General features: G+C 47.6%; 1 protein-coding gene across 1 annotated transcript in view; it reads right to left on the bottom strand.

Moving 5' to 3' along the window:
* Window positions 1–25,962, bottom strand: part of als2b (alsin Rho guanine nucleotide exchange factor ALS2 b) — a 296,702-nt gene that overhangs the window by 200,798 nt on the left and 69,942 nt on the right. The window contains 2 exon segments of the mRNA XM_072481260.1: window positions 363–517; window positions 16,427–16,511. Of these exon segments, the coding sequence (XP_072337361.1) occupies window positions 363–517; window positions 16,427–16,446 (175 nt within the window). The 5' untranslated portion in view covers window positions 16,447–16,511.

The raw sequence follows: 25,962 nt of genomic DNA, 5'->3' as shown, positions 1-25,962 counted from the left end.
ACTCGTCTTTGTTATAATTGATGGCACATCAATCGGCCCATCGAGTCTGCACTGACCCACTTAAGCCCTCACTTCCACCATATCCCCGTAACCCAATAACCCTTCCTAACCTTTTTAGACACTAAGGACAATTTATCATGACCAATCCACCTAACCTGCACGCCTTTGGACCGTGGGAGGAAACCGGAGCACCCGGAGGAATCCCACGCAGACACAGGGAGAATGTGCAGACTCCGCACAGACAGTGACCCAAGCCGGGAATTGAACCTGGGACCCTAGCACTGTGAAGCCACAGTAGAAACCACTGTTTAAAAGCCTTTGCTGCTGTCATAAGCCGGGCTGACTCTGCCCAGCCTGCTCACCTTCTATCAGGAGCACGCCATGTTCTGTTCCCAGGGCAACCTGCAACACCACTTTGATACCAAGGCCAGGTAGTTGCTCAGGGATCCCAGTGTTGCCACATGCTGTCCAGACATGCAAAATGCCTCGCTCGTGGGGGCTCTCCTTCTCTCTCGGGCTGTACATTAAATAAAAGCACAATTGAAACACTCAAAATAAAAGCTGAACCACTTCACATTATATATTTTTCCCTTGGTATATTTTAAACAAAAGCTTTCTTTGCTCTCTGGGATGTATGGCCTCCGGCTGGCAGGTAAGAACCCCACCCATAATAATAATCTATTCGTGTCACAAGTAGGCTTTCATTAACACTGCAATGAAGTTACTGTGAAAAGCCCCTAGTCGCCACATTCCGGCGCCTGTTCGGGTACAGAGGAATTACCTAACAGCATGTCTTTTACGACTTGTGGGAGGAAACCGGAGCACCCGGAGGAAACCCACGCAAACACGGAGAGAACGTGCAGACTCCACACAGACAGTGATCCAAGCCAGGAATTGAATCTGGGACCCTGGAGCTGTGAAGCAACAGAGCTAACCACTGTGCGACCGTGCCGCTCTCCAGGCTTTCAGGGACAATCTAAACTCTCTGATTGTAACCACATTTAAACCAGTTTGGATTGGAAACCATATAGAACAGTCTTGAGCTTGCCTGGGATATCACCAGCACACAGCATGTTGTACTTTTACTTTGAAGTAGTGATATTCCCTGTAATTCCCAGCCCAGTACTGAGAGGCTCTTCCTCCACCTCTTCCTCCTCTCAGACCCGAGACTCGGAACTGCATTTTGTGGCACCTTTACTTCACGCTCTCAGGACATCCCAAGAGTGCTTCACATCCAATGAGGCACTTTGTGTAGCCACCTGGGTTGCCCACTTCCCGACTTAAAATGGAGAACCGCAAAGACTACAGGGAAATTCAGCCAACACAGGCAAAGACTAGCAAGTACAGAAATCCTGTGTATTAGAACTTGCAAAAGCCCAGACAGCACTGAAACCAGCAGCCATCTGCATATTAATGAGCGATCTCCGGGCACAATTGAAACATTTAAGGTGAATAAGGCCAAGCCAGACTCTACGGTGCCAGCAGGAGCCAAGGCAAAGGAAGGCCAGCGGACGCTTAGGGACCGCCCAGCGATCAGGGAACAGCTCCAGTATTGGAGAAATCGATCCAAGTGATTGGAACGGAGTCCAGTCACTTGGAACCAGATACGGGGTCCGCCCCAAAGGGCGGGAAGCCCCTGGGGACTATAAAGTAGAGTCCCCAAGTTCAAATCGGTCTTCTTGGCAGTGTCACTCAGCAACACGAATCAACCCTTGAGAGTGAACTGCCCAAGCTGCCGCATCAACCAAGGAAGTCTCCAGTCAACGCTCGCTACGAGATAGGCGCTCCTAGCTACCAGTCCATACCAGCTTTTGAATCCTGCAGACTCAGATCGGACGAAAGGCCATTTGTTCCCCTGACCTGGTGGGCCAGTCCGAAGCTAAGTATAGGCCTTTTAGTGATAGAGAATAGTCTAGAAAGTAGAGTTTATGCATGAGTAGTGATTTACTGTGTATAATAAATGTGTTTTGATTTGAATCTTACTAATTGGTGTGTTGAGTTATTAATCAGTACTTGAACTTGAACCTCGTGGCGGTATCATAAAGATACCTGGCGACTCCAGAGCAAAGGTTATAAAAACAGAGCAAATTAAGTAAAGATACAACGGGCAACGAATTAAGAACCAACCAAAGTTAGCAACATATTACTGGCGACATCTGACGGGACCCGACTTAGAAGTGACTTAACCACTCCGGGAGAACCAAAATTTGAATTAGAATCCAATTGGGAACAGAAAAACCACGAGTGTTCAAGCAGTTCTGATCAATTCTCATAATTCGGAAGCGTGTTAATGCATGCGTAACTAACAGGGCTATAAGATAAAACTGATAGATTTTTGTTGCGAAAAAACTGTTGGGAGTTTGTATTCTGGAAAATAGCGAAAGCCGTACCCGTAATTACAGCACCGCCTTAGTATCCCTCGTTCCAAATTTTAAGAGAGTATTTAGAGAGGAAAGATGGCAATGCAGGCAATGCAACGCCTCATGAACCCTGAAGAATTCTTGGGCGCAGCGACCAGCAATAGAGTGTCCCGTTTGGGAAGAGATCAGGAAATATCTCACCCCTTTGGAGTGAATTCTGTGACAATGCCCGGGAATATAGGACATACTTGGTGGGAGGACCTGTCAGAGATCCATAAGAAAAGCTTAGTGAAAGCTCGCAAGCCGATGGCAATCGTGTCCTGTTTGGCACAATTGCGAGGCACAGAGGAGGTCGTTCGGACGCTCTGCAAAGAGATAGAGGAGACACATCGAACGAGCAAGGTCGATGTTAACGAGATCGAGAAAAGAGAATATAGAGTTGAGAAGGAAGTTGGCAGCAAAGGACGAAGAGGTGGATGATGCCAAGTGTGCACACCAGTATTGTCTAGCGCATCTGAGCAGCTTCCAAACCCAATATGAAAAGGCCTATCAGGACACGCAATGTGCAGTCCTGGTAAGAGAAGAGACAGAGAAACAGGTAGAGGCATTGCAAAGGCAGTGCAGCGATCTAAAGGCAGCATTAAGAGCACTCCATACTGACACCAGGGAGCACAGACAAAGCTCATTAGATCATGCGAAATGCAGGAAGCAGATTGCGGAACTGCAGTCTTTGCTTTCGGTGAAAATAGGTTCCAGAGCACCTTTGGATCCAAATTAGATGAGGAAGACGGCCCTGATTGGCAAGAGTTAAATGAAACCGCGCATAGATATGTTCAGGGAACATGTGCGCAAGGAAAGTCCCAAAAGAGAAAAGCACTCCAAACCCCCACAGAGCAGATAGATCAGGTTCCCATGAATCCAGTAACTACCCATTGCACCGTCACATCGGACAGAGACGCGGAATTCCTTTACAGCACCCCCTTAACCGTGACCCAATTACGGGACGGGTGCGAAAAGATCACACCGTTCCTCCCCACCTCAGACCCCCACCACTTCTTTGCTAGAGTGAAGCAGCAGGCGACCATGTAAGGCCTGGATGAGCGTGAGCATGTGAAGCTCACAGTTTTGAGTGTAGACCCTTCAGTCGTAGCAGCCCCTCCCGACCCACAGAATGTAGGAGGAGGCACCCTTGCAGAGATGCATGCAGCGATCCTACATGCGATCGGCTATAACAGAGGTGACCCGGTAGAAGGCCTGAATAAGTGCAGGCAGAAAAAGACAGAACACCCCACAGTGTTTGCTGGACGCCTGTGGATTCATTTTACAGCCGTTTTCGGCAATTTAGAACGCGCCCATTTGTCCCAAGACGGTATGGCCAAATGGATCCGCACCCTTATCTCCCATGCCACAGAGGCAGGACAAAAGGCCAGTACCAACTATGACCCCTCAGAAGAAGCGCACAACAATCTTTAAAAAGATTGTCCCGCCCCTGGGAGCAATCTGTCCACAACAAACCCGCAATTAAGAAACCCGAAGAACAGCAGGCAGAGGCAGATATCCACACAGTTAAGACGCACCAGAACCCCGCATGGGTGAACGAAGGCAGGAACAGCCCCCCACAGAAACCGCAGGAGTGTTACAACTGTGGACAATTAGGTCACTTTGCACGGTAGCATTGTGGATGGCACAATTGCTTCACAGATCCAGGATCCCAGGTTCGATTCCGGCTTGGGCCACTGTCTGTGCGGAGTCTGCACATCCTCCCCGTGTGTGCGTGGGTTTCCTCCGGGTGCTCCGGTTTCCTCCCACAATCCAAAGATGTGCAGGTTAGGTGGATTGGCCATGATAAATTGCCCTTAGTGTCCAAAATTGCCCTTAGTGTTGGGTGGGGTTGCTGGGTTATGGGGATAGGGTGGAGGTGTTGACCTTGGGTAGGGTGCTCTTTCCAGGAGCCGGTGCGGACTCGATGGGCCGAATGGCCTCCTTCTGCACTGTAAATTCTATGATAATCTATGAGAGTGCAATGCCCCACGAAAGCCACAGAGAGCCCAGCAGGCAGGCACTCTGAATAAGAATAGGACAGAGCCCATACATAGTGTGAGCACCCGTTCAGACCAGACAGACACGAATGGAACTGACTGACGGTGTTCGGGCTTCCCCACCTGGGTCTGCGACGCCCTTTGGGATAGGTCCGGCCGACCAGTAGTTGCAGCAAAAGTACGAGGACAGCCCATCGAATTTCTCTGGGACACAGGAGGGTCCCGCACCACAATTAATTCCTCCACCATGTTCCAAAAAGACACGTGGCCCACTACAGCCGCAATCACCCTCAGCGGCTTTACAGGCCACTCACAGCAGGGACACATCACAGCCCCTGTACCCATTCAAAGTGGCAATATTACGACAAGACACCCCATAGTTTTAGTCGATCTACCCCACACAGCAGAACACATTTTGGGCATTGATTTTATGAACTCCCACCACCTTTCATTTGATCCAGTAAACCAATGTGTCTTGAAAATGGCAAAATCCGCAAGAGCCCCCGCAATGCACACAGTAGGTGAGTATGCAAACAAGATTAGCGCAGTCGGCGATTTCTGGTTTGACCCGACCACGATTAGCACAGACAAGCAGGTTAGGGCAGTTCTGCAGAAGCACAGGACAGCATTCGCGACCCACAAACACGACTGTGGCCGGATGACTGGTTCCGTTCAAATCACAGGACCTGACCCTAGACCCCAAATGCAATACGGATTTTCCCAAGAGGCAGAGGGAGAAATCTCAAAAGTTATTGATAGCTTATTAGAGCAGGGCGTACTTAGATCAGTAGCCTCTACTAATAATGCCCCGATTTGGCCAGTGAGAAAGCCCGATGGATCATGGTGACTGACCATCGATTACCGGGAACTCAACAAAGTCACCCCGCAGCAGCCCCCACGGTAGCCACAAGTCCCGAGACCATGCTCAAACAGGGATTCAACTCACAATATTTGACGGTTTTGGACATCAGTAACGGATTCTGGTCCATTCCATTGGCAAAAGCGTGCCAGTACAAATTTGCCTTCACTTTTAAAGGTCAGCAGTACACGTGGACATGCCTTCCACAAGGATTCCACAACTCCCCCTCCATTTTCCACCGACAGCTGGCAAATAGATTATCAAAGTTTTCTCGCCCCGAATGTCTGGTCCAGTACGTGGACGACCTATTACTACAGACAGACACCAAGGCAGAGCACATCGAGCTTCTGTCCGAACTCCTGGAACTCCTACAGCAAATTGGATGCAAAGTAAACCCCAAAAAGGCCCAAATTTTGGAAAACAAAATGATGTATTCGGGTACGATTATCACGCATGGTAAACGCGAGATCGAGCATAAAAGGATTGCCTCGATTGCTAAATTGCCCCTTCCCCAGAATGTTTCAGCCCTCCGGTCGTTTTTAGGACTGGTTGGCTACTGCCGAAACCACATTGACGGTTTCGCCAGCAAGGCAGCGCCCCTCTCAGACCTCCTAAAGAAAGGAGCCCCCTGGGAATGGCTTCCGCAGCATACGGATGCTGTGGATGCTTTGAAAAAAGCCCTCATTGCAGTCCCCGCACTACAGGTTCCAGACCCGCTTTCCCCCTATGCTATAGAGATAGCTAGCACCGACGGCACCCTTTCGGCCGTGCTCCTTCAGGAACGGCACGACCAGTTAAGACCCGTGGCTTACGCCTCCAGACTTTTAGATCCTGTGGAGCAGGGATTTTCGGCCTGTGAAAGGAACCTGCTTGCAGTTTTCTGGGGGGTTCAGTATTTTTCCTACATAACCGGACTAAATCCCATCACAATCCTCACGGACACACCCCCACCCAACCTTTACTAGACGGACGACTTAAGGACGGTACAGTAAGCCAGATTAGAGCAGCCAGATGGACCCTTCTTTTGCAGGGACGGGACATCACTGTAAAAAGGACCAAGACCCACACTTTCCTAGCCGACAACCTTCAATACCCAGGCACCCCACACAAATGTGAAATCATCTCACCGCACCACAACACAGGCCCCGTTATTGCGGAAAACAAAACCCAAAAGATAGGTAGTTCACCCCAGAGCCCCAGCACACAGACACGTGAGCACCTTTAAGGATATATGTGGATGGTTCCTCCACAGTATTAGACGGGAAGCGCATTACAGGATGAGGCATTTATGTCGAGGACACTTAGGCGCGCAGGCAGCAGAACTAGCAGCCATTGCGTACATTGTGGATCACCCAGATTCCTTCCCCAGCCCAGCAGACATATACTCGGACAGCCTCTATGTCTGCAACAGCCTTACAGAATTCCTACCCCTGTGGAAAGCAAGAGGATTTGTTTCCGCAGACGGAAAACCCCTCCCTTCAGCCCCATTGCTCCGCCACATTTTAGAGGAAGCACGGGACAAGACATTTGGAATTGTTAAAATTCGCAGTCACCACCGTTCCTCCCCCACTGGAAATGTAAAAGCTGATGCACTGGCTAAGGCAGGTTCCAGGCATGGATATTTTTGGACACCCCCCCGAAAGCGCCCCAGTGAATGCAGTTCAGGTCTCACAGACTAATATCGAGGATTTAGTGCAGGCCCAGAAGCAAGATAGCAATCTCAGGGAGATTTTGAAAGCAAAATTTCCAGCACCTTACGTTAGATTTAAAAATGCACTAACCACACATGACTGTGTGGTCCTAAAAGACACCCTTTATGTGGTTCCTGAACAGGACAGGAATCAGCTTATTTGTTTGTTCCATGACAGTCATGGGCATCAGGGAATTGATCCCACTACAGCCCACCTCAGGCAGCTCTGTTTGTGGCCAAGTTTAAAAGAAGACGTAACGCACTACGTTGAGAATTGCCTTGTCTGTGCCCAAAACAATCCGGACAGATACGCAAAGAAAGCTCAACTTAGCCACACCCGCCCCATTAATGGCCCCTGGACTAACCTCCAGATTGATTTCTTAGGACCATTGCCCCCTTGCAGGAATCGTTACAAGTACGTATTAGTCGTCATAGACACTTTTACGAAATGGGTAGAGGCATTCCCATCCAGAACTAACACGGCAAAGACCACAGCCAAGATCTTAACCCACCACATCTTTACGAGATGGGGACTCCCCCACAGCATTGAATCCGACCAAGGTTCCCATTTTACGAGACGTGTCATGAAGAACGTCCTCACGATATTTGGCATTACCCAAAAATTCCACATCGCATCCCACCCCCAGTCAAGTGGTATCGTGGAGCGAATGAATCGGACCCTAAAAGCAACCCTCAGAAAAATGGTCCAACAAAACAACACCACTTGGGATTCAGTCCTCCCTTTTGCGCTGATGTTTTTGAGAAATACTGTTTCGACATCCACAGGATACACCCCACACACTCTCATGACCGGACGCCCCAGGAAAGGCACAGAATTTTTATTAGGACTTGACTTGACCAGCCCCGAAGTGACGGCCCTCACACACGAGAACGCAGTAAAAGTTAGTCGAAAATGTAAAAACGGCTCAGCTAGCAGCCGCAGTAAGATTAGGCACAAGGAAGAAACAGAGCAAGGCCTGTTTCGACAAGACAGTGCATGCGACTGAGTTTGAGGTAGGACAGCAGGTCATGCTCTCCATTTACAATCCCAGCACATTCCTGTCACCGAAGTATTCGGGTCCGTACTCCATTGCGGACAAAGTAAGCCCCGCTGTGTATAAAATTAAGTACCCCAACGGAAAGACTGCGGGGTTCCATATCAACCAGCTTAAGCCATATGGCCCAACAGTTTTTGTTTTTCGGGGGCAGCAAGCTACCTTTGTATCATTTCGCAGAATCACCAATTTTACAGGGTTCACTTGAGAGAGTAGCAGCAGTATATATATATATATATTTTTATAAAGGGCCTAACGGGCTTTAATCATTTTGTTTCCTTTTAAATCTCTTTGGGAATTCAAATCAGAGGGGATGGAGGGTAGGGCAGGTGCATGCTCCTCCTGTAGGATGTAGGTGGTGAGAGACACCAGGTGTGCCCGCTGACTACACCTGCGGGAAGTGCACCCAACTCCAGCTCCTCAGAGACCGCGTTAGGGAACTGGAGCTGGAGCTGGATGAGCTTCAGATCATCCGGGAGGCAGAGGGGGTGATAGAGGGGAGTTCCAGGGAGGTAGCCACACCCAAGGTGCAGGATAAGAGTAGCTGAGTTACAGTCAGGGGAAGGAAAAGAAATGGGAAGACAGTGCAAGGATCCCTCGTGGCCGTTCCCCTTCAAAACAAGCATACCCTTTTGGATGCTGTTGAGGGGGATGACCTACCAGGGGAAGGCCATAGCAGCCAGGTCTCTGGCGCTGAGCCCTGCTCTGTGGCTCAGAAGGGAAGGGGGGAGAATAGAAAAGCAATAGTGATAGAAGACTCAATGGTTGGGGGAACGGATAGGAGATTCTGTGGTCGCGAATGAGATACTCGGAAGGTATGTTGCTTCCCGGGTGCCACGATCAGGGATGTCTCGGATCGAGTCTACAGGATTCTTAAGGGGGAGGGGTAGCAACCAGAATTGTGGTGCACATAGGCACCAACGACATAGCTAAGAAAAGGGATGAGGATCTAAAAAGTGATTTTTGGGAGTTAGGTTGGAAGCTAAGGAGCAGGACCAGCAGAGTAGTAATCTTAGGATTGCTACCGGTGCCATGTGCAAGTGAGACAAGGAACAGAGAGCGAGTGCAGCTGAACACGTGGCTACAGGGCTGGTGCAGGAGAGAAGGCTTCAGATGTGTGGATCATTGGGATACCTTCTGGGGAAGGTGGGTCCTAGACATGAAGGACGGATAGCACCTAAACTGAAAGGGCACCAATATCCTGGGTGAGAGATTTACTAGAGCTCTTCGGGAGGATTTAAACTAGCTTGGCAGGGGGATGGGAACCAGAGCTTTGGATCAGAGGATTGGGTAGCTGTTGAACAGGCAGAAATAGTATGCAGCATGTCTGTGAGGAAGGATAGACAGTTGATAGGGCAAAGTTGCACTCAGTGAAATGGGTTAAAGTGTGCCTGTTTCATGGCAAGGAGTGTCAGGAATAAGGGAGATGAACTTAGAGCACGTATGAGTACTTGGAATTACGATGTTGTGGCCATTACGGAGACATGGATTTCACAGGAGCAGGAATGGTTGTTAAATGTTGCGGGGTTTAGATGTTAAAGAAGAATAAGGAGGGAGGTAAAAGAGGAGGGGGAGTGGCACTGTTAATTAGAGAGTGTATCACAGCTGCAGAAAAGGAGGTAGTCGAGGAGGTTTTGTCTACTGAGTCAGTATGGGTGGAATCTATCATCAAGGAAGAAATAGCGAGGCACCTGGATGGAAATTGTCCCATTGGACAGATGCAGCATGGGTTCATAAAGGGCAGGTCGTGCCTAACTAATTTAGTGGAATTTTTTGAGGACATTAACAGTGCGGTAGATAACGGGGAGCCAATGGATGTGGTATATCTGGATTTCCAGAAAGCCTTTGACAAGGTGCCACACAAAAGGTTGTTGCATAAGATAAAGATGCATGGCATTAAGGGTAAAGTAGTAGCATGGATAGAGGATTGGTTAATTAATAGAAAGCAAAGAGTGGGGATTAATGGGTGTTTCTCTGGTTGGCAATCAGTAGCTAGTGGTGTCCCTCAGGGATCAGTGTTGGGCCCACAACTGTTCACAATTTACATAGATGATTTGGAGTTGGGGACCAAGGGCAATGTGCCCAAGTTTGCAGACGACACTAAGATGAGTGGTAAAGCAAAAAGTGCAGAGGATACTGGAAGTCTGCAAAGGGATTTGGATAGGCTAAGTGAATGGGCTAGGGTCTGGCAGATGGAATACAATGTTGACAAATGTGAGGTTATCCATTTTGGTAGGAATAACAGCAAACGGGATTATTATTTAAATGATAAAATATTAAAACATGCTGCTGTGCAGAGAGACCTGGGTGTGCTAGTGCATGAGTCGCAAAAAGTTGGTTTTCAGGTGCAACAGGTGATTAAGAAGGCAAATGGAATTTTGTCCTTCATTGCTAGAGGGATGGAGTTTAAGACTAGGGAGGTTCTGCTGCAATTGTATAAGGTGTTAGTGAGGCCACACCTGGAGTATTGTGTTCAGTTTTGTCTCCTTACTTGAGAAAGGACGTACTGGCACTGGAGGGTGTGCAGAGGAGATTCACTAGGTTAATCCCAGAGCTGAAGGGGTTGGATTACGAGGAGAGGTTGAGTAGACTGGGACTGTACTCGTTGGAATTTAGAAGGATGAGGGGGGATCTTATAGAAACATATAAGATTATGAAGGGAATAGATAGGATAGATACGGGCAGGTTGTTTCCACTGGCAGGTGAAAGCAGAACTAGGGGGCATAGCCTCAAAATAAGGGGAAGTAGATTTAGGACTGAGTTTAGGAGGAACTTCTTCACCCAAAGGGTTGTGAATCTATGGAATTCCTTGCCCAGTGAAGCAGTAGAGGCTCCTTCATTAAATGTTTTTAAGATAAAGATAGATAGTTTTTTGAAGAATAAAGGGATTAAGGGTTATGGTGTTCGGGCCGGAAAGTGGAGCTGAGTCCACAAAAGATCAGCCATGATCTCATTGAATGGTGGAGCAGGCTCGAGGGGCCAGATGGCCTACTCCTGCTCCTAGTTCTTATGTTCTTATGTTCTTAAGTCAGAAACAAGAAAGGAGTAGTCACTTTATTGGGAGTTTTCTATAGACCCCCCAATAGCAGCAGAGAGATGGAGGAACAGATTGGGCGGCAGATCTTGGAATGGTGCAGAAGTGACAGAGTTGTTGTCATGGGTGACTTAAACTTCCCTAATATTGACTGGAACCTCCTTACTGCAAATGGTTTAGATGGAGCAGATTTTGTCAGGTGTGTACAGGAAGGATTCCTGACTCAATATGTAGATAGGCCAACGAGGGGGAAGGCCATATTGGTTTTGGGGCTTGGCAATGAACTAGGCCAGGTGTCAGATGTCTTGGTGGGAGAGCAATTTGGTGACAGTGATCACAACTCCTTGACCTTTACCATAGTCATGGAGAAGGATAGAAACAGACAGTATGGGAAGGTATTTAATTGTGGCAGGGGAAATTATACTGCTATTAGACAGGTGCTGAGGAGCATTAAGTGGGAACAGTTGTTCTTGGGGAAATGCACAACAGTAATGTGGGAGTTGTTTAAGGAGCACTTGCTGCGAGTGCTGGATAGTTTTTGTCCCACTGAGACGAGGAAGGAATGGTAAGGTGAAGGAGCCTTGGATGACAAGAGAAGTGGAGCTTCTAGTCAACAGGAAGAAAGAAGCTTACGTAAGGTTGAGGAAGCAAGGATCTGGCACGGCTCTAGCAGGTTACATGGTAGCCAGGAAGGAACTCAGAAATGGACTTAGGATAGCCAGAAGGGGGCATGAAAAAGCTCTTGCGGGAAGGATTAGGGAAAACCCCAAGGCGTTCTACACTTATGTGAGAAATAAGAGGATGATCAGAGTGAGAGTTGGGCCGATCAGGGATAGTGGAGGGAACTTGTGCCTAGAGTCTGAGGAGATAGGGGAGTTCCTAAATGAATATTTTGCTTCAGTATTCACTAGAAAGAGGGATCTTGTGGCTCATGAGAACAGCATGGACCAGGTTAATAGACTCGAACAGGTTGATATTAAGAAGGAGGATGTGCTGGAAATTTTGAAAAACATCAGGATAGATAAGTCCCCTGGGCCTGACGGGGTATACCCAAGGTTATTGCGGGAAGCGAGGGAGGAGATTGTTGCGCCATTGACAATGATCTTTGCGTCCTCACTCTCCACTGGAGTAGTACTGGATGATTGGAGGGAGGCGAATGTTGTTCCCCTGTTCAAGAAAGGGAATAGGGAAATCCCTGGGAATTACAGACTAGTCAGTCTTATGTCTGTGGTGAGTAAAATATTGGAAAGGATTCTGAGAGATAGGATTTATGATTATTTAGAAAAACATAGTTTGATTAAAGATAGTCAGCATGGCTTTGTGAGGGGCAGGTCATGCCTCACAAGCCTCGTTGAATTCTTTGAGGATGTGACAAGACACATTGATGAAGATTGGGCAGTGGATGTGGTGTATATGGATTTCAGGCATTTGATAAGGTTCCCCATGGTAGGCTCATTCAGAAAGTTAGGGGGCATGGGATACAGGGAAATTTGGCTGTCTGGATACAGAATTGGCTGACCGAAAGAAGACAGCGAGTGGTAGTGGATGGAAAGTATTCTCCCTGGAGGTCGGTGACCAGTGGTGTCCTGCAGGGATCTGTTCTGGGATCTCTGCTCTTTGTGGTTTTTATAAATGACTTGGATGAGGAAGTGGAAGGGTGGGTTAGCAAGTTTACCGATGACACGAAGGTTGGTGGAGTTGTAGATAGTGTTGAGGGCTGCTGCAGGTTACAACAGGACATTGACAGGATGCAGAGCTGGGCTGAGAAGTGGCAGATGCAGTTCAACCGAGATACCAAGATAAATAGTGAAGTGATTCATTTTGGAAGGTTGAATTTGAATGCTAAATACAGGGTTAAAGGCAGGATTCTTGGAAGTGTGGAGGAACAGAGGGATCTTGGGGTCCACGTATGTAGATCCCTCAAAGTTGCCACCCAGGTTGATAGCGTTGTTAAGAAGGCGCATGGTGTGTTGGCTTTCATTAACAGGGGGATTGAGTTTAAGAGCCGTGAGGTTTTGCTGCAGCTTTATAAAACCCTGGTTAGACCACACTTGGAATATTGTGTCCAGTTCTGGTCGCCTCATTATAAGGATGTGGATGCTTTGGAGAGGATGCAGAGGGGATTTACCAGGATGCTGCCTGGACTGGAGGACATGTCTTTAAAGAAAGGTTGAGGGAGCTAGGGCTCTTCTCACTGGATCGAAGAAGGAAGAGAGGTGGCTTGATAAAGGTGTACAAGGTGATGAGAGGCATGGATAGAGTGGATAGCCAGAGACTTTTCCCCAAATGGCTGTCACGAGGGGACATAATTTTAAGGTGACTGGAAGTACAGGGGAGATCTCAGAGGTTGGTTCTTTACACAGAGAGTGGTGGGTGCGTGGAATGCACTGCCAGCAGAGGTGGTGGAGTCATAAGGGACATTTAAGCGAATCTTGGACAGGCACATGGACAGCAGTAAATTGAAGGGGTGGAGGTTAGGCTGATCTTAGATTAGGATAAATGGTCGGCACAACATTGTGGGCCGAATGGCCTGTACTGTGCTGTGTTCTATGTTCTATGAGTCAACAAGGAGAGCGAGAGGGCAGCATGTGATGCAGTGGAAAGCACTGGGACTGCGGCGCTGAGGACCTGGGTTCGAATCCCGGCCCTGGGTCACTGTCCGTGTGAGGTTTGCACATTCTCCCCATGTCTGCGTGGGTTTCACTCCCACAACCCAAAGATGTGCAGGTTAGGCCCAACACCACGTCTTTTTGGATTTCAATGTGACCCAGGCTATCTACACACCCTTCTCCAGACTCAACATCAACCAATTCCTTCTCTTTGGTGAATGCTGATGAAAAGTATTCATTTAGTACCTTGCCCATTTCCTCTGGCTCCACACATAGATTCCCTCCCCTGTCCTCCAGTGGGCCAACCCTTTCCCTGGTTATCCTCGTGCTTTTTATGTGCGTGGAAAAGGCCTTGGGATTTTCCTTAACCCTATTTGCCAATGACTTTTCGTGACCCCTTTTAGCCCTCCTGACTCCTTGCTTAAATTCCTTCCTACTTTCCTTATATTCCACACAGGCTTCGTCTGTTCCCAACCTTCTAGCCCTGAAAAATGCCTCCTTTTTCTTTTTTGACGAACCCTACAATATCTCTCGTTATCCAAGGTTCCTGAAATTTGCCGTATTTATCATTTTTCCTCACAGGAACATGCCGGTCCTGAATTCCTTTCAACTGACATTTGAAAGCCTCCCACATGTCAGATGTTGATTTACCCTCAAACATCCACTCCCAATCTAGGTTCTTCAGTTCCAGCCTAATATTGTTATAATTAGCCTTCCCTCAATTTAGCACATTCACCTTAGGACCACTCTTATCCTTGTCCACCAGCACTTTAAAACTTACTGAATTGTGGTCACTGTTCCCGAAATGCTCCCCTACTGACACCTACCATCTGGCCGGACTCATTCCCCAATACCAGGTCCAGTACAGCCCCTTCCCTAGTTGGACTATCAACATATTGTTTTAAGAAGCCCTCCTGGATGCTCCTTTCAAACTCTGCCCCGCCCAAGCCCCTAGCACTAAGTGAGTCCCAGTCAATATTGGGAAAGTTAAAGTCTCCCATCACAACAACCCTGTTGCTTTTACTCCTTTCCAAAATCTGTCTACCTATCTGCTCCTCTATCTCCCGCTGGCTGTTGGGTGGCATGTAGTAAACCCCCAACATTGTGACTGCACCCTTCTTATTCCTGATATCTACCCATATAGCCTCGCTGCCCTCTGAGGTTGCCTCCTGCAATACAACTGTGATATTCTCCCTAACCAGTAGCGCACCTCCTCCACCCCTTTTACATCCCCCTCTATCCCGCCTGAAACATCTAAATCCTGGAACGTTTAGCTGCCAATCCTGCCCTTCCCTCAACCAAGTCTCTGGAATTTCATAGAAATGGCAACAACATCATAGTTCCAAGGACTAATCCAAGCTCTAAGTTCATCTGCCTTACCTGTTATACTTCTTGCATTAAAACATATGCACTTGAGGCCACCAGTCCCGCTGTTTTCAGCAACATCTCCAAGTTTGCTCTTCCTCAGAGCCATACTGGCCCTACTCCCTAGTTCTCCCTCAATTTTTTCACCTTCTGACCTACTGCTCAGGTACCCATCCCACTGCCATACTAGTTTCAACGTGGAGTAGAAATCTTGTTTGAAAGTATCATTTGTAAAATTTGGACTGGATTTTGGACTGCAAACTGCTAAGGAAAAGCATTCTTATGAGAGAAGATTCGAAAGCATGTTTTTGGGAGTGGAGTTTGGAAACCTGCACCATCTGGGGGATTCTGAGGAGAAATCCACAGATACCAACTTGGGTTCAGAGTGGAGTGGATGTATTTTAAAAATAAATTTAGTGTACCCAATTCATTTTTTTCCAATTAAGGGGCAATTTAACGGGGCCAATCCACCTAACCTACACATCTTTGGGTTATGGGGGTGAAACCCACGCAAATACAGGGAAAATGTGCAAACTCCACACAGACAGTGACCCAGAGCCGGAATTGAACCTGGGACCTCGGCGCCATGAGGCAGCAATGCTATCCACTGCGCCAGCGTGCTACCCCAGGAGTGGGTGTATTTGACCACAGCCAATCAGTGTGCCTAAAGGGGCTTTGTGTTCATAAACCATTATAGTTTAAGTTGAATTTTTGTAATCTGTGTTCATCCTTAAATCTGTAATTGTTAGGGCAGCAGGGTGGTGCAGTGGTTAGCACTGGGACTACTGCGCTGAGGACCCGGGTTCGAATCCCGACCCTGGGTCACTGTCCGTGTGGAGTTTGCACATTCTTCCCGTGTCTCCATGGGTCTCACCCCCACAACCCAAAAGATGTGCAGGATAGGTGGATTGGCCACACTAAATTGCCCCTTAATTGGAAAAAAAATAATTGGGTATTCTAAATTTAAAAAAAAGAAATCTATAATTGTTAAGCTAAGGGGCGGGGGTAGTAAAGGTGTACTGTATAATATTCCAACTTTTCATGTTTAATAAATGTTTTTTTTCTTATTGTTTAAATGAATAAGCAGTCCTGTGACTTTGTTCCTCCATGTTTTTTTTTTAAGTGTAAGTTATAGTCTTCTGAGCTGGGGTTCCATTCTGATATCTTCCCATCTAGTTATAACATCGACTGGGATTGTAACAATGGTGAGAGTGTGGCATAGATAGTCCAGTGAAGTGGGGACATGATGGAGGAGGATTTTAAAGGAAAACTTGAAACACATTTGAAATGTTTGGGCGATTTGGAAGAACTACATTTGGCAGCTGGGTTGTCGGAGGTCTTTCCTGGTTCTGGACTCTGCTGTGCTCCAGCATTCCCAGATCTGGACCTAATATCCATTTGGATGGAAGTGTTACCTTGTGTCCTGGCCAGCCATTAGTACGTCCTTCCCTCACATTGCCGGTGCAGTCCAGCTCTCCATAGAATTCCATGCAAATGATCCTGGAGAGAAGAAAATATTCATTTGAATGGAGCAACTAGTCACATTGTCCACGACACCCACCAAACTGCAGACCACCCAACGTCCTTGCCTGGTCCCTATCTGATATGGAAAACAGTCCCTCTCTTCAGGTATTGTCCCCTTCTATCTCAAATCTGCTAATGTTGCCTCCACTTTCAAAAACATATCCTTGGCTTCTCTGTCCTTGCAAACTACTGCCCCACCTGCAAAATCTCTTTCCTCCCTATCCATCTTTCCTGCAACTCAAAGTTTTAATCTCTCCAATCAGAATTTCCACTCTGTCACAGCGCTGAAATACCCCTTATCCAAGTCACAAGTGATGTTCTGTGTGACTGGCCAGAGGTCAACAATAACTTCATTTATATAGTATCTTTAATGTAATAAAACCTCCTGAGCAGATTCACAGAGACATAATGAAACTAAGTAACACTGAGCCACAAAAGGAGATATCAAGGCAGATGGCCAAAATCAAAATCAAAGAGGTAGGGTTTCAAGGAACATCTTGAGGGAGGAAAGCAAAGTCTCGAGGCGGAATACGGAGGGAATTCCAGAGCTTAGGGTCGAGGCAACTGAAGGTACGGCCACCAATAATGGACCAATTAAAATCGGGTGCTCAAGAGGCCAGATTGAGAAGGACAGATCTCTCGTTGTTGGGCAGGAGGAGATTATAGACATAGGAACCAGACGAGGGCAGTCCCATTCAGCTGGATGATGAACGAGGACCCCTGTCTCAGCTCTTCTGCTGCTGAAACCCTCATTGATGCTCTTGTTACCTCTGGACTTAAAACTGCTCGAACACACTTCTCGTCAGCCTCCCACTCTCCACCCTCCATAAACTTCAGGACATCCAAACTCAGCTGCCTCCTCACTAGCCCATACCAAGTCCTATTTATCCCTCACCCTCTGTGTTCACTGACCAACGTCATAGTAGTCATCAAAACCCTACAGTGCAGAAGGAGATCATTTGCCCATCAAGTCTGCACCAACCCTCTGAAAGAGCACCCTACCTAGGCTCACTTCCCCATCCTATCCCTGTAACCCCACCAAACCTACACGTCTTTAGACACTAAGAGGCAATTTAGCATGGCCAATCCACCTAACCTGCACATCTTTGCACACCAAGGGGTAATTTAGCATGGCCAATCCTGCACATCTTTGGACTGTGGGAGGAAACTGGAGCACCCGGAGGAAACCCATGTAGACACGGGGAGAAATTGCAAACTCCAAGGCCGGAATTAGTGCCATGAGGTAGCAGTGCTAACCACTGTGCCACCATGCCACCCCTAAATACCCAGTTCCGAAATACTTCCATTTAAAAATTCTCATTCTTGTTTTTAAATCCTTTTATGGCCTCATTCCTCCATTTCTCTACAACCTTGCCCATTCCACCAATGCTCCAACCCTGGCTCCTCTGTGCCTCCCCCTGTCATCACATCACCATTCATCATTGTGCTTTCAGCTGTCCAGGTCCAAGGCTGTGACATTTCCTCCCTACATTTCCCCTTTCCTCCTTCAAGCAGCTGCATAACTCTTTGAGTCAGTTGTCCTAATTTGGTTTCACGTCAGTTTTTATATATGAACATACGAGCAGGAATAGGCACTCGGCCCCTCGAGCCAGCTCCGCTATTCAATAAGATCATGGCTGATCTGATTGCAACCTGCAAGTCGAGCCTGTCCAACCTTTCCTCATTGCAACCCGCCCATTCCAGGTTGTAGTTTCATAAACCTTCTCTGAATTGCTTCTGCATTTCCATTCTTCCTTAAATAATGAGACCAATACTGTACACAATACTCCAAATGTGGTCTCACCAATAATAATCTTTATTATTGTCACAAGTACAAAAATAATGTTTATTGTCACAAGTAGGCTTACATTAACACTGCAATGAAGTTACTGTGAAAAGCCCCTAGTCGCCACATTCCGGCACCTGTTCGGGTACACAGAGGGAGAATTCAGAATGTCCAGATTACCCAACAGCACGATTTTCGCGACTTGTGGGAGGAAACCGGAGCACCTGGAGGAAACCCACGCAGACACAGGGAGAACATGCAGACTCCACCCAAGCCAGGAATCAAATCTGGAACCTTGGAACTGTGAAGCGACAGTGCTACGCAGTGTGCTACCGTGCTGCCCTGTCGACTTACATTAACACTGCAATGAAGTTACCGTGAAAATCCCCCGTCCTGAATACTGAAGCATAACCTGCCTACTTTTATATTCCATTCTCCTCGCAATAAACAATAACAGTCTGTAACTTTCCTAATAATGTGTCTTTGTGATTCATGCACCATGGATACCCAAACCCTTCTGAATCTCAAAGGACTGCAATCTCTCACATTTAGATAATATGCTTGTGAAGTGACTTGGGATGTTTTACTATGTTAAAGCTTGAAAATAAATGCACGTTGTTGATTTAACACTAGTTAACAGAGAATTACAACCAGCACCAAGCCATCTTTCCACAGTTTCTTGGTCATTTTTTAATATGGCAATTAAATTGAATCATTACATTTTCTCCTGTTCCTTCAGTGTTCTTTTTTTTTTCATTTTAAAATTTAGAGTACCCAATTATTTTTTTCCAATTGAGGGGCAATTTAGCGTGGCCAATCCACCTAACCTGCACATCTTTGGGTTGTGGGGGTGAAACCAAGCAGACACGGGGAGAATGTGCAAACTCCACACGGGCAGTGACCCAGGGCCGGGATTCAAATCTGGGTCCTCAACGCCGTAGTCTCAGTGCTAACCACTGTGCTGCCCTTCCATCAGTGTTCTTGTTTGCTGTCCTGTAGGCAAGGGTCCATCCGGAATACCGAGCATTCTGCCTGTTCTCCCCAGGCCAGGCTAGACGCTGACACAGCCAAAGTTCTGAGCTGGTCCTCGCTTGATGTCATGGTGACACATCAGATAGAGGCCGACAGCTGGCACTTCAGCTGATTGTTTCCCAGCCCTGGCCCAGAGATGCCAAGGCCAATACTAAACCTGACACCAGCACAGACCAGGGATTGAACTAGGGCAGCATCTGGTCTGGATTTCCCTTGACTTACCAGTTGACACAGCAGAGAGCTCTGTTAATGGGCGTCTGGTCCCTTACTCAGCTCGAACGTCGAAACTCTATTACAGCCTTTTTTGTCTATTTTGTTCAGACCCTTATTCCTCCTTGGTGCTTTAAAAACATTTTTTTAGAGTACCCAATTCATTTTACCCAATGCAAACACGGGGAGAATGTGCAAACTCCACACGGACAGTGACCCAGAGCCGGGATCGAACCTGGGACCTCGGCGCCGTGAGGCAGCAATGCTAAGCACTGTGCCACCGTACTGCCCTCCTCCTTGGTTCTAATCGACCATCCTAAATACTGTCACCTCTGTAGCCATCTGGGATGGCCACTTACAATAAGAAACGTGGACGGTCGCAAAGCATAACGGGAAAAATGGACAATGCAAGGTTCAGGCAGGCTCAGAGCCTGAATGTATATTTGTGAGCGAAGAATCCAAACAGCATCGAAGCCCCCAACCGATTCGCATTTTGATGGCCCATCTCCGTAAGACAAAGACTGATACTTGAGTAACCGATACAATCCCAGACATTTCGGCGCCACTCCCTGTACCCAGGACGCATCATCAACAGGGTCAATGATCGCTTAGGACACACCCGGCCATCAAGGCACCCGCCCCTTTATTGGCTCAAATCAAATCCAGTGATCAAGAATTACCCAATTAATGGGGTCCAAACCGAAGGACCGCCCAAAAGAGCGCGAAACTCCCCAAGGATAAAGAGAGACACTGCCATGTGTTCGATCTCTCTTGGACCTAGCGCTCCGGCAACGTCTACTTCCAATTGCAGCACCACCAGAAGCAAGTTCAAGTTCAACTACCAGACTGATGAGCCCAGCTGAGCAGCAGTTACTTTTACAAACCCGATAGACCCAGATTCGAACAACGACCACTGTTCCTCTGACCTAAGCCGGGTGCCTGAAGTTAAGTACAGGTTGTCATAGTTGATAGGTGTAGTTTAACTAGTAATGTCTATGTTGCATGATTAAGTGAGTGTGTAAATAAAATACCCTTGATCTTGAACTAACTAACTGGTGTTTGGCTCTTTGATTGATAGCCGGTTGAACCTTGTGGTGGTATCATTTGATACCTGGCGACACTGAGCAATATAATATTGATATCCAAAGAAGGGCAATCTTATTGATTGCCATATTTATAGCAGGTAAAAAAGGCAACAGTTATTGGCGACATCTGACGGGACTCGACCCAGAAGTGACCGAGTCACTCCGATAGGACCCACAAAACGTTTGAATCAGAAATCCAAATTGGCAAAGTAAAAGAAACCACAAGCGTAAGACCAGTATCGATCAAACCTCCAGATACAGAAGTGTGTAATTTGCATGCGCACTAACAAGGGATATAAGGTAACCTCGATAGGTTTTGTTGCGTGAAACTTTCGGGAGTTGCGTAAACCGGAAAATAACTTGAGCCATACCCGTATTTGCACCACCACTTTATTCCCCCTTGTCCCAAATTCCCGGTAGAAACATAGATAATCGTAGAGATGGCAATGAAGCAATGGAACGCCTTATGTATCCACAAGAGCCCGAGGTCACAGCGACCAACAGAGCAGAACAGTGTCCCATATTGGAAGAAGAGATTAGGAGATACCTAAAGGGGAAAGGATGGCCCCAATGGTCTGAGTTTTGTGCGAATGAGGAAACAGGCCCTGTTGGCATAGTATAGGACAAACTTGGTGGGACAACATGACCGAGATCCACAAGAAAAATTTGAGTAGAGTTCGTAAGCCGATGGCAATCGTGTCCTGCTTGGCACAATTGCGAGGCACAGAAGAGGTCGTGAGGACGCTCCGTAGACAGCTTGAGGAGAGAGGAATAGAGAGGGAAATGTTAGCGAGTGTGAGAGAATAGATGAGCAACTCCTGAGAGCAGCTAGCAGCGAAGGACAAGGAGATGGCTGATGTCAAACGGGCACACCAATCTTGTCTCACTCACCTAAGCAGCTTTCAGATTCAATACGATAAGGCCTACCAGGACACGCAACGTGCAGTGTTGGTAAGAGAGGAAACGGAAAACCAAGCAGAACAGTTGAGAAAACAATGTGAGGATTTAACGGCAGTCCTCCGAGCACTCCACAGTTCCACCACGGAACAGAGGCAGAGTTCGGTGGACCATGCCAAGTGCAGGCAGCAAATTGCAAGATTGCAATCACTGCTCTCAGTTCAGAGTGGGTTCAGAGACACCTTTGGCCCACAATTAAATCAGGAAGACAGCCCCGATTGGCAGGAACTTAATGAAATGGCCCATCGATATGTGAACGAGGCAGACAGAGCCCCCCGGGCCCCGAAAAGAAAAGCACCCGCACCACCGACTGCACAGGTCACACCCAACCCAATGAATTCCATCACCACGGAGCACAGAGTAACAACAGAAGACCAACCCGATTTTGTGTACAGCACCCCACTAACCATCACCCAGTTAAGAGATGCTCGCGATAAAATTGAAACTTTACACCCCACGTCAGACCCACACCACTTTTCCGAACGAGTTAGGCAACAGACCCTCATGTACGGTCTGGACAAGCAGGAAGAAGTTAAAACTCATTGTAATGAGCCTTGACCCGTCTGTTAGTTCAGCCCTTCCCTACCGACAAAATGTAGGAGGAGGTAGCCTCCAAGATATGAAAACAGCCATTTTAGACGCCATTAGCTACGATAGAGGAGATCCGGTAGAAGGACTCAACCGGTGTAGACAGAAAAAGGGAGAGCATCCAACAGTATTTGCTGGACGCCTCTGGATCCACTTCACCGCAGTATTCGGTGATTTAGCCCACGTCCGTTTATCTGTAGACAATACGGCCAAATGGACCCGTATTCTAGTCTCCCACGCAACAGAGGCAGGACAAAGGGCATGTACAAATTACAACCCCTCAGACCCGCCACACAATGAAGTGTGGGTACTGAAGTGATTATCTAGAGCTTGGGAACAGTCCCTACAGAAAAAGACAGACCAGGAAAGAGTAGACGCCAACATGAATCCAGTAAGGGCACACCAAGACCCCGCATGGGTAAATGAAGGCAGAAGTAACACACAGCACCCTAAAGTGCAGGAATGCTACAATTGCGGACAGAAGGGACATTCCGCATGAGAATGCCAAGCCCCCCCGAAACAGCAATGGAATCAGCCCACAAATGCCCCCCCTAGAAACAATGCCAGACCCATCCACAGCGTTAGCGCATGAGCATATAATTTGGCCAAAAATGGCACCGATTGACGGTGTTCGGACTCCCCAACTTGGGCCTGCGACACACTTTGGGATAAGTCCGGAAGACCGGTAGTTGCAGGCACAGTCCAGGGACACCCAGTAGAGTTCCTTTGGGACACAGGAGGGTCCCGAACCACGTTAAACTCCTCCACGTTGTACCAGCGAGATATATGGCCCAATACAGACACCATCACTCTTAGTGGCTTTACAGCTCACCTCCAGCAGGGACACATCACAACCCCTGTGGATATCCAGATGGGTAACATTAAAACAAAGCACTCAGTTGTTTTGGTAGATTTACCCCAGACAGAAGAACACATCTTGGAGATAGATTTTATGAGCTCACACAACCTCTCTTTCGACCCCGTAAATAAATGCGTGTGGAAAATGGCTAGAGCAGCACGAGCCCGCGCCACGCTCACAGTAGGAGACTACGCACACAAGATTAGCTCAGTGGGAGGGTACTGGTTTGATCCACAAACCATTTCCACAGACAAAACAGTTACAGAAGTCTTGAAGAGACATAAAGCATTGTTTGTCCAGCACAAGCACGACTGCGGTAATATTCCAGGCATGGTCAACATTACAGTCCCGATCCTAAGCCCCAGAAACAATACAATTTTCCACAGCAAGCCGAGGAAGAGATAGCTAAAGTAATCCAGAGTTTATTGAACCAAGGTGTAATTTGGCCCGTAGCCTCAATGAACAATGCCCCGATTGGGCCCCTAAGAAAACCAGGTGGTTCATGGCGACTGACCACTGATTATAGGGAATTAAACAAAGTGACTCTGTTAGCAGCCCCCACTGTTGCCACGAGTCCAGAGACCATGTTAAAACAGGGACTTCAGTCAACATTTTTCATGGTCTTGGACATCAGCAATGGCTTTTGGTCCATTCCATTGGACAAAACGTGCCAGTACAAATTTGCATTCACTTTCTAGAGACAGATGTACATGTGGACGTGCCTTCCACAAGGCTTTCACAACTCCCCCTCCATTTTTCACAGACAATTGGCGAACGGATTAGCAAAATTCTCCCGACCTGAATGCCTCGTTCAGTATGTGGACGACTTGCTCCTACAGACTGACACCAAGGAAGAGTATACTTCGCTTCTTTTGGAACTATTAGGACACCGAACAGAGCTTGGATGCACAATTAACCCCAAAAAAGCCCAAATTCTCCAGGAAAAGGTAACTTATTTAGGTACGGTCATCACGCATGGTAAGTGTGAGACAGAACAGAAATGGGTAGATTCAATTATAAAGTTACCCTTGCCCCAAAATGTTACAGCACTCCGGTCATTTTGAGGACTGGTCGGTTACTGCAGGAACCACATTGACGGTTTCGCCACAAAAGCAGCCCCACTTTCCAAGCTCCTTAAGAAACAAGCCCCATGGAAATGGCTTCCACAGCACACGGATACCGTAGATACATTGAAACGCACCCTAAGCACAGCTCCCACTTTGCAGGCCCCAGACCCACACTCCCCATACGCAATAGAGGTAGCGACCACCGACCGAACCCTTTCGGCCGTACTCCTACAGGAAAGGCACGATCGTTTAGGACCTGTATCCTACGCCTCACGAGTTTTAGATCCCGTAGAGCAGGGATTTTCAGCCTGCGAAAGGCACCTGCTAGCAGTTTTTTGGGCTGTACAATACTTCTCATACATAACAGGACTCAACCCCGTAACCATTTTGACCGAACACACCCCGACATAGCTACTATTAAGACTAAAAGACGGCACAGTAAGCCAAATTCAAGCAGCGCACTGGACCCTACTCCTACAAGGACTCGACATTACGGTAAAGAGGACAAAGACGCACACGTTTCTGGCCTACAATTTACACTATGCAGGAAGCCCACATGAGTGTGAGATCATTGCACCCAAGCCCAGCACAGGCCCCTTTGTTCCCAAATCGGTGCCGAAAAAGACAGGCATCCGAGCACAGACGACCCAGCCCACAGACAAAGCTCTGAAAATTTATGTAGATGGCTCCTCCACAGTTCTAGATGGAAAAAGGATGATAGGATGTGGAATTTATGTAGAGGACACGCAGGGGTGCGCTTTAGAGGAAATCTCATTAAAGTTGCCTGGACATTTAGGTTCGCAGGCAGCCGAGTTAGCAGCCATTGCTTACATTGTGCAGCACCCAGATTCCTTCCCGGCCCCAGCAGACATATATTCAGACAGTTTGTAAGTCTGCAACAGCCTGACAGAATTCCTGCCCCTGTGGGAATCTAGAGGATTTATATCCACCGATGGAAAACCCCTACCCTCAGCGCCATTACTCAAACACATTCTCCAGACAGCGAAACGTAGAAAATACGGAATCATAAAAGTTAGAAGCCACCACCGTTCCTCCCCACCCGGTAATGTGAAAGCTGACGCCCTAGCGAAAGCAGGCTCACGACATGGCCACTTTCGGCAACCCCCGAGAGTGCCCCAGTACACACGGTTCAGGTCTCACAGACCAATATTCAAGATTTGGCCCAGGCACAAAAAGATGATACGCTAAAGGAAATCTTAAAAGGAGATTTCCCAGCTCCCCATGATAAGTTTAAAGACATGTTAACGATTCATGAGGGAATAGTTTTAAAGGATGGTATTTATATGGTCCCCACCCAGGAAACGAACCAGATTATTTGCCAATTCCATGACGGACACGGACACCAAGGGATAGAATCCACCCTTGCCCACCTCAGACCTCTGCTGATAGGCCAATTTAAAAACCGACGTAACCCATTACATTGAGAATTGTTTGATTCGCGCCCAGAACAACCTGGACAGATATGCAAAGAAAGGTCAGCTACGCCACACCTGCCCTGTTAATGTCCCATGGACGAACTTGCAGTTAAGACTATATTGGTCCCCTCCCCCTCTGCAGAAATGGATACAAATATGTGTTTGTCGTCATCGACACATTCACGAAATGGGTAGAAGCATTCCCTTCAAGAACAAACACGGCCAAAGCCACGGCAAAAATTCTAACCGAGCGAATTTTCACTAGATGGGGACTCCCCCATAGTACTGAGTCGGACCAAGGTTCGCACTTCACAGGCAGAGTTATGAAAAATGTCCTGACGATTTTTGGCATAAAACAGAAGTTTCACATTGCCAATCACCCTCAGTCCAGCGGCATTGTGGAACGC

The sequence above is a fragment of the Scyliorhinus torazame genome, chromosome 2 (genome assembly GCF_047496885.1).
Source record: "Scyliorhinus torazame isolate Kashiwa2021f chromosome 2, sScyTor2.1, whole genome shotgun sequence".
Classification (NCBI taxonomy): domain Eukaryota; kingdom Metazoa; phylum Chordata; class Chondrichthyes; order Carcharhiniformes; family Scyliorhinidae; genus Scyliorhinus; species Scyliorhinus torazame.
This window is presented reverse-complemented; position numbering and strand designations above follow the sequence as displayed.